Source organism: Camellia sinensis, chromosome 7, assembly GCF_055761805.1.
Source record: "Camellia sinensis isolate YWXY chromosome 7, ASM5576180v1, whole genome shotgun sequence".
Taxonomy (NCBI): domain Eukaryota; kingdom Viridiplantae; phylum Streptophyta; class Magnoliopsida; order Ericales; family Theaceae; genus Camellia; species Camellia sinensis.
Genome location: NC_138967.1, coordinates 101,326,551 through 101,336,457, shown reverse-complemented (window position 1 = coordinate 101,336,457; position 9,907 = coordinate 101,326,551). Strand labels below are relative to the sequence as shown.

The following is a 9,907-nucleotide window of genomic DNA, read 5'->3' as shown; positions in this document are numbered from 1 at the left end:
AGAGAGAGAGAGAGAGAGAGAGAGAGAGAGAGAGGGGTCCTCATGATTATTACTGTCTTATATTGATAACAACTATTACAAAAGTTATTAGCTTCGTACATCAAGCTCTTCTTGCTCAGTCTTGGAAAAGAAAATAGAGGTAATCTGATTTTGACTTTAAAAAAAAAAAAAGGAAGAAAAAAAGAAAAAAAAAAAGAAGAAGGAAAACATAAAGAAGGAAAAGCCGGTTTTTATTTATTTATTTATTTTTTGAGAAGGTTAAAATTTTGCAAACTTAGATGGTTATCTAAATGCAGGAAATGTCGTCAAATTTAGGGTTATTTATGATTTGAAATGACCAAATTATTTTTAGGATTTCAAGCACAATTGAGTGGTATCTTGGGAATTCCATGAAGTTGTAGTTCCCCCAATACACTATCAAGAGATGGAGGTTTTAGTCCAAGAGGAAGTGGCAGCCATGGCTTTGATAAAGCATCTCCAATAGCTGCATCAATGCTCTCTTTCGACTGTAAACCACATTGACAAATAGTCAGGACAAGAAATCAATTATTGTTTCTAATTTATGGAAGACACATCTCTCACCATATTAATAAATTTTATGGAGCAATTAGCAACTTAAACAACTAAATCAAATTGGAAATGAAAATCAGTTAGTAGAAATTCACAATTTAAACAATTATAAAAGGGTCGATCTTAAACTTTAAGAGGCTCGTAGTGAATACCACTTGAAAAGACAATCAGCTTAAAAAGGAAATTATTACAAAAAAAATTAAAAAATTAAAAAGACAAAATCTAGTTATGTTACCTTTTTTTTTTTTTTTGAATATATGTTAGGGCAAAAAACACTTAACCCCCTAGGATTTTGGGTTGGTACAGATAACTTCACTGACGTTTGAAAATATGTAGACATCTCTCCTATGATTTTGGACTTATTTGTAACTATCACATTTTCCATCCAAAAAAACAGATGTGCAAGTATTGTTCCGTTTGACAGTTTTTCTCTAAAAATGATTTGATCAAAAGACCAAAATGACCCTACCCTTCACATGATTTGAAATAGATGTTATACTCCACCCAAATTGTAGGGAAGAGTGGAACCATCTTGGAACAATTAGTACTTCCTCTCCTTTTTATTTTAATTTGTTTTTTTTATTATATTTTTATCTCTTATTTATTTTATTATATATTTTTTTAATCAAATATTTTTTTGTTTAATTTGTCTTTCACACTATATTGTCTTTTTTATTTTGTTGTTTATTTTTTTTAAGCTTTATCATACAATTTGTCAGGAATATTAAAATGTCTTTTGCAAGCAGTATTGGAGTAGGAAACACTTGATTATATTTTACTAAACTGTATTATACAAATTTTTTTCTATTATATTTATATCTCTTATTTATTTTACTTATTTATTAATTTTATTTAATCAAATATTTATTTGTTTAATTTGTCTTCCACTCTATAGTGTCTTTTTTTAATTTTATTTTTTATTATTTTTAACTTTATTATACAATTTGTTAAGAATATTAAAATGTCTTTTGTAAACAATATTGGAAGGGAAACACTTGATCATATTTTATTAATTATACAATTTGTTTATAGAATCATAAGAAATTGATCTTTTTCTTTAACAAATTAATTTTAATTTTTTTTTAGAAAAATAGAAGACAAAATTCAATCAAATATAACGAATTGGATTTCTCATGACATAATTTTTTGAAACTATTTTTACTGCTAAAATATATGTGACTATTTTTTTGGTTATTTTTTGTGAATTTTTTTGGTATTAATTTGTATTATTTTTATTGTATGATTTGAGTTAATAAAAACACAAAATAATATTTGTATGGTTTAATTATTACCATCTTTATGGTTTATTATTATTTTTTTATTTATACAATTTAAGTTAACATTTGAGTAGTTTGAATATTATTATTATTAGTAGGGTAAATTATGCAAATGGTCTCTGTAATTTACATGATGTGTCAATTTGGTCAATTTTTTTTTGATTTGTTCAATTTTGCCCATTAATTTAACGAATTGTGTCATATTGGTCCAATAAATAACGGTTGTTAGGTTTGGTGGACGGAAAATCATCACGTGCTCAAATGATGTGTCAATTTGGTGTTTGTAGTTTACACGATATGTCAATTTGGTCATTATTATTTTAATTTGCTCGATTTTAACAGGGATCAAATTGACACATCGTGTAAACTATAGAGACTAAATTGATACATCGTTTGAGTTTCTATCCACCAAACCTAACGACTGTTATTTATTAGACCAATACGACACAATTCGTTAAATTAAAGGGTAAAATCGAGCAAATTAAAACACTAGCAACCAAATTGACACTTCGTGTAAGCTACATGGACCATTTACATAATTTACCCTTATTATTACTAATTTTGTACAATTTGAGTTAATATTTTTTATTAGTCTTAACTTTTTTTTAGTAAATAAAAATAATATTTTTTTGTTCAAAAATAATTCTGAATAATTTTTATTTACATTAATTTCAAATCATACAAATCATTTTAATTATTTAAGTTTTTATATAGTTTTGAACTATTAATTTAAATTTTTATTAAATATGTTAATATTAGTCTTATTTAAAAGATTTTGTTGATATTTTTTGAATAAAATTAATTTTATAAAAATTGAATTTATATATTAAAAATTATATGTATTTTATTAAAATAAAATTGGATAAAATTTGTTCTATTTTTTAATTAAAAAAGTGAATTGAATGATGTGATGTGATATGTGCCGTGTAAAGAGAGAGAGAGAGAAGAGAGCAGGAAGGTGCATGTGTGTGACGTGTGTGATGGGTGAGTGTGCCTATATTAGCAAGGGTAAATTAGTTTTTTTGATATAGACGTTAACGGCGTGACGATTGCAGATAAGTTTAAAACTACAGAAGAGATATTTGCATAATTCCAATCGTCAGGGGCCATTTGCCTCAGCCCAAAACCAAAGGGTATTAAGTGCTTTTGCCCTTAATTATTTTACTTTTCTTCTTATTTTTATGTATATATAGATTAATACTTAACAAGAAATATGATTAAATAAACAATTTAATTCACAATCTAACAAGTAACAATCAACTCAAATTGTAGATATTTTAATTTTCAAGTCAAATTATCAAACACTAAAGTAGAATCAGAATGATACAAAATTTGACAACATATAAAGAGATTATCAAGGCATAGGGGTTCTTTTGAATGTCCTAAATAAATGTACTTTTTAGACTAAAAATTAGAGAAAAAAAAGATGGTTGTTTGGGATAACTTTTTGACTTTTTACGAAAAAATGTGTATTAAAATATTGTATAAAATAGTAAAATTACGAAATTACCCTTCCTGACATAGTCAGCATTATTGCGCTGACTTTCTATCTCTTTTCAATTTTTATTTTATTTTATTTTATTTTAGTTTATTTATTTATTTATTTTAATGGGAATGTGTGGCTTCAAGTGTGCCACGTTTTCTTTTTGACTTGGGAAGTTGTGGCTGCACAGTTTTGTGGCAGCACTGTTTTTTGTTTTTTTTTTTCATCTGACAGATTTCCTGCCAAAATAAAGGTAAATAGTATGAACTTTTTATTTTTTATTTTTTTAGTGAATTTTTGACTTTTTGAATTTTATACATAATGTCAAACCAGCCCTTAAATTGTGTTGGGGCAAAGTTTGGTAGAGTAAAAATCAAATAAGTTAGGCTTCCACTAGTAAAAATAGTTTTGTTTTTGAGTTTGGTATTAATAAGCCATGTAGTATTTGGGTTTTGGCAAGTTAAAATCAAAATAATTAGTGGTAATCCACTAATAAAAATAGTTTTTTTTTTTTTTTGGTTTTTTTTTTTAATTTTATTTATTTATTTTATATCAACAAAATAAAGTTTATTGGTAAGAATTAAGGATAACCTTACATCATAAATCAATAAAGAAAAAACACAAAGACCAATAGGCGGTGCTATAAGAATCAAAACAAAGCCCAATGATTCCACCTAAATTGGTACAACAGGATATGACCAATCATTTGCAGCACCATTCCAACACAATGGTTGAAGAGAGGTCAACCGTGCAATATTTTATAGCCCAAACATCAGGGCCCAAAGCCAGCTTGCCCTTTGGGCCGGCTCCGCAACTATGTTTAATTTTTTCTTATTTATAAATAGAGCATCGTTATTTAGACTTCCAAGTTAAAGGTTGGTTTGGAATATTCTAAAAAAGTGTACTTTTTGACTTATTAACTTATATAGGTTGGGTTTGATGTGATGTGTTAGAGATGTGATGTGATTTAAATAAGATGATGTGACTTAAATATGATAGTGACTTTTTGACTTTTTGTATTATTTAGTAGATGCCAAACTTGGCCTAAATCTAACTTCTAAATTCAGTATTGTGTCAAAAAATAATTTGTTGATAATTAAACATTATTTGGTTATCAATAAATCATCTTCTTGATATGTCACTATATTTAAAAAATAAATTTAAAAAGTATATTTTATGTCATTTTTCTTATAAGTAATATGCCAATATCAATAACAGAAATTAATAGTAAGACTTTTTAAATGGACATGGCTCCTCTCCAGTTACTAGAGAGGAGAGCTCGGTATTGGTGGGTCGTAATTTGGGTTCATGTTAATAATCTAAATCGTTAATGTGTAGAACTCGTCGAATACATTATCCTTGTAAAAAATCACTTTGATTAGATATCGATAACTATTTGATCAGATCACATTTTCAAAATAAATTTCAAAGTAAATTGAGTCTAAGTATTGTTTGATCAAGTGATTATCAATATTCAATCAATGTAATTTTTTGCAGGGATAATGTAGTCAACGAGTTCTACACATAAAATGATTTGGATTATCGACATAAGCCCAGATTAAGGCCCACCAATGCTGAACTCCACTTTTCTGTAATTGGAGAGGAGTCAGTCCTTTTAAACTAATATAACGGTGACACCTGAGACAAAAAAATAACTTGCTCCATAACAATATTGATTTTTTTAATTATTCAAATGTCATCCTGTAAAAGACTTTACTATATGTTTTGTAAGTAAAAACAAGGAGGAGAAAGAAGGCAAAAAAGAGGAAAATAATATGATAGAGAGAAAGTGAAGGGAGCAGTAGTCTCTCACCGGGTGAAAATCGAATGGAGGGTGGGGTGGGGACCTGTTAGTCTGGGAGGGACACCAATGCCAGGGTTGAGCCTGTACATGGCATCATTGGGTGGAATCCCGGGGACCGTTGGAGTGCCAAATCTCTGCAATTATAATAACCATGTGTCATTGAATTCCTTGTAGATGGAGCCAAGCTCAAGGCAAGTCTTTTTAACTTCTTTTGGTGCAGTTTACTTACAATTGTTTACAGATTATTATTATTATTATTGTTATTATTTTTTAATTTTAAAACTTAGTGTAAGTGTGCTTAATGTAAGTTTTTTTTTTTTAGAGTTTATTATACAAATTTATTTTAAATAAACAAGAAAAGGTTGATTATTGAGAAGATAAACAAAGAATGCTTTTCTTTTCTATTTTTTAATTATTACTACATTTTTTGCTACCATACTAGATTTTTTTTTTTTTTTTTATAATTATTATTAGATTTATTGAGAAGATAAACAAAGAATGCTTTTGTTTTCTATTTTTTAATTATTACTCAATTTTTTGCTGCCATACTAGATTTTTTTAATTATTATTAGATTTTTTGCTACAATAAAGCGTTAGAATACATAAATTAATCACAGAACTATGCAAGCGTTTGTAAACCCATTTGTATTTGGTCCAAGGATTTCCGGTTCCCAAATATTTCTGTCCTTTGTCTCAAATCATTCACAATTATTGGATATGTCTCTCAAATCTTAGAATTCTCATATAATCCAATGATTGTAAGTGATTTGGAACAAATGGACAGGAATATTTAGGAATGTCTCTCAAATCTTAGAATTCTCATATAATGATTGTAAGTAATTTGGAACAAAGGGACAGGAATATTTAGGAAAGGGAAGCCTTGCTCATTGTTAGATATGTCTCTCAAATCTTAAGATTCTCATATAATCCAATGATTGTAAATGATTTGGGACAAATGGATAAGAATATTTAGGAAAGGGAACCCTTGCTCATTGTTGTGTTAGTACTTAGTAGCGCTGCTCCGAAACAAATCGTTACCGTAGTTGGCAGTGGTGGCGGAAAGCAAGGTGTTCCCGGTGTAAGAGAATTTGGAACCTGAATAAAGAGGAGATGCCATTTTAGAGAGAGAGGTAACAAGTAGGGAGGGAGGGAGAGATTACCTTATGCCTTTGGTAGTGTAAGTGCCAAAATGATGAGTCTAGCAGTGGTCTTGGTGGAGAAGGATGTGTGGTTGGGTGGGCCCATGGAGCTGCCGGTGGTGGTGGTGGTGGTGGAGATGGGGAAGGGAGTAGATGTTTGGGCCAGATGTGGATTAAGGATGGATCCATTGAGGGATGACCCCAAACATGTAAAGGTCTGAAATGTTGCAACGGTCTCAAGGGAGGGAAGCCGATGGTAGGCCGCGCAACCACCCAAGGGCTCATAATATTCTTGCTTCCACCACCACCACCACCACCACCTCCTTCTCCTCCACCACCACCATATGTTTGCCGTCTCTGGGTCCAGCTTGCAGCTTCCGCTTCACGAGCTAGCGAATGTTTCCTATGCGATCGGTATTTCTGCACAGCCCACAATTCTTCTTCAAATTAGTGTCTTTCAGATTAAAGTTGCAAATCCATGAAAAATCAGTAAAGGAAACTTAATTAGTGTGTTTCTACTTTCATTAGGTTTGAAATTCACACTTTAGTTTTTTAAACAACAGATTAAGGCAGTGAACAAGGTCTTATTACAGTAACCAACATTCAAGTGCAGTCAAGTGCGATCTCAGACAAGATATGAAATTCCAATAAATTTATTTGCATAACAAAAGTGAAGACATACTCTAAGAAAACAAACAAATCTATAACCCTAACAATGGTAAACAGTTCTGTGAAAATGAGTAGTTGTGATATAGAAAAAAAAAAAGAAAAGATACAGAACTATTGTCTAGAAAGATATGACTTTTCGTGATTTTTTTATTTAAAAACATAAACACTGTGAACAAATAATATAGAAGCAAATTTTTTATAAAAAAAATAAATAAATCATAATTTAGTATTTTCCATAAAAATTAGTAAGGAATATGATTATGTTAAAATGCATTTGAAGTCTTTTTCCATTTGAAGTAAGGTCAGAGAGAGAGAGAGAGAGAGAGAGAGAGAGAATTTTATCATAATTTTTGTAGAAGTTTGCATACTTGAAAGAAAATAGAAGTAGAATGAAACAAATTAGAGAGAGAGAGAGAGAGAGAGAGAGAGAGAGAGAGAGAGAGAGAGAGAGAGAGGAGGTATGGAAGTAGGAGTAAGTACTTGAAGATGACTAGCAATGTTATGGCGAGTGAGACAATGAATTCCCATAAGCTCTAAAATCCTTGAAGGGACTGCCTCATCCACGCTCAGCTGCTCCACTGCTTCCACAAATCTCCTGTGCAGCTCTAGCATCCAATCCACCTACCACCCCACACCACACATTCCAATACAATAAGCTCTCTCTTTTAAATCCCACAACAAAATCAACAAATGTTAAACTAGCAGAAAGACAATATGAGTAGACATTAGTCTCTCTCTCTCTCTCTCTCTCTCTCTCTCTCATCGAATTCTGACATCTCCTGGACACAAACAGACTATTCCAAACCAGAATTCTCGTGAGCTCCTATTTGCAGCTCAAGAAGTATGTGAAAATTCATAAATATGAGAGAGAGAGAGAGAGAGAGAGTTGCAAATAATTAATCTATTTAGCTTGAATCCAATACTAATTACCTTCACTTTTCTTTTCCCTTGATGATTCTTAGATGATTTTCGTCCTTTATGAGCTTCCTTTGGCGATGGATTGACAACATGTTGGCTTATTTTTCTTACGAAGGAAAATATTATAAATGCAAGCGTGCCAGCAAGGATTGAAAAATCCTTACAGATTAAATTCAAGCCAATTATCAAGCGATTGTGTTGATGGTTCTTTTGCCTCAACAAAGAGGACTTCAAAATTGCCAAAGTGTAGAGAAAAGAAAAATGAAAAGAAGAAAGGGAGATGGAGATGGAGAAACACGATTGAGTAAACAATCAAAGTAATAATTACTTACCTCTACTCGTATGCTTCGAAAAGGAAGTGCATGAAATGCTTCGAAATGAAAGTGCTAAAAATAAATGCTTCGAAATATAAATTTATGTTAAACTACTCCTAAGATAAGGAAAATAACAAGAAATATTGAAATCAAGTGTCTTTGATTTGAGTTCCGGGGCTTACAATGTAGCCATTAATGGCTATTTATAGAGGAAAAAATATAGTAATAACTACTTAGTAACTACCCATTTCTTCCATCTTCATTCTTGTCTTGCCATGTGTCCTTCCACTCATCCACTTTGTCCTTCATATTCTCCATCATCTCCATAACTTCTTTTAGCTTCCAAATGAATAAAAGAATGCCACGTGTCTTGAAAATAATAATAATCATATTATTATTTTATGGTGCCAACATTAACCTCCAAATGAGTAGAAAGATACTACATGTCCTGCAATTATATAAATAATAAATAATAATAAAAATTGCAGATTTATGGTGTCAACACATCAGCAACAGATTCATCTCTCTTGCTCACAATTTCCTCTCCTTGATTCAAGAATGAAGAACAACCTGAGACTTTGTTTTCTTCTTCTTCTTCCTCCTCCTTTCTCGAATTATTAACCTCTACTTTCTCTGATTCCTCACAGCCGGTACTGGTTTGAAACTCGGCAAGGATTTCAGGATCCATCTCCAAGTCAGGCAACACATCTCCATCGTTGATGCCAATGAAAAGGTCATCAAAATCAATACTGTCCAGTAATTTCTCACCCGGAATGTCCGCAAAGACATTGTTGTCTCTGATCGAAAGGCTCTCCATCTCTTCCTCCCTAATTTCATCTTTGTTGATGGTCCTTAAAGGTGACAAAGCAAGCATTCCACAGTGCTAAACTGGACTTATAATAATTCAATTCAAACCTGCCTGCTCACTATGGTGCAAGTGCAACTACGTGGTATTGCTATTGCTATTGCTATTGCATGCAAATTTATGCCTCAAGAGAAGAAGAAATGGATTTTGCAAAGAACTTTTTCCGGTAACGAGAAAGAGAGAGAGACAGAGAGAGACTATAAGGGCCTGTTTGGTAACGTTTACATTTTCAGTTTATATTTACAAAAAATTTATAAATTGGTTTTTGTTTATTTTTTGTTTATTCACTACAAGAATAAACACATTTGCCGACCACTTTTGTTGACCAAAAATATTTTCGTCGCAAAAAAATGAAATTTGGCGACCAAAATAAAATCTGGTTGCTAAAATTTCAAACTATTACCGACTAAAAATATGTTGTCGCAAATAAGTATCTTTTTGCGACCAAATTCTTTTTTTTGTCAGCAAAAATATAGGCGGAAAATGAAAATTGGGCCGCAGCAGGTGCGATCTTTTACCGACTAATATGAGTTTGTCGCAGAAACCAAAATGACGTCGTTTTGCTATGCAAATTCCCAATCAGTCATTAGCAGACCAATATGTTTGCCGGGGATTCCACTCCTAATTCAAACACTCGCATAAAACCAAATCCCCGCCTCTTTTGGAAAAAAATGTCGAATTCGATCAGACCAAAATTCGCGCCAATCACCTCACCTAACCATCAACCTTGTCGTTCGTCGTCCTCGCCTCTCCACCGTCTGTGCCGCCGTCCGTCTTCGCCATTTCTGATTCGTCTAGGTATTTTTTCGAACTGATAATCGTCTCTTTGTTTATATCTCCACAGATCTGTGTCTCACTTTTGTCTCTT

The 9,907-nt window shown here is 31.5% G+C and overlaps 1 protein-coding gene across 1 annotated transcript; it reads right to left on the bottom strand.

Annotated features, from left to right (window-relative positions):
* Nucleotides 1-311: 311 nt before the first annotated feature.
* On the bottom strand, nucleotides 312-9,048 carry LOC114257069 (transcription activator GLK1). Its single transcript, XM_082878873.1, is given in 8 exon segments — nucleotides 312-506; nucleotides 5,144-5,164; nucleotides 5,167-5,268; nucleotides 6,173-6,229; nucleotides 6,295-6,693; nucleotides 7,423-7,563; nucleotides 7,873-7,957; nucleotides 8,678-9,048. Coding segments are annotated over 8 exon segments (1,326 nt in total). The 3' UTR covers nucleotides 312-356.
* Nucleotides 9,049-9,907: the final 859 nt, after the last annotated feature.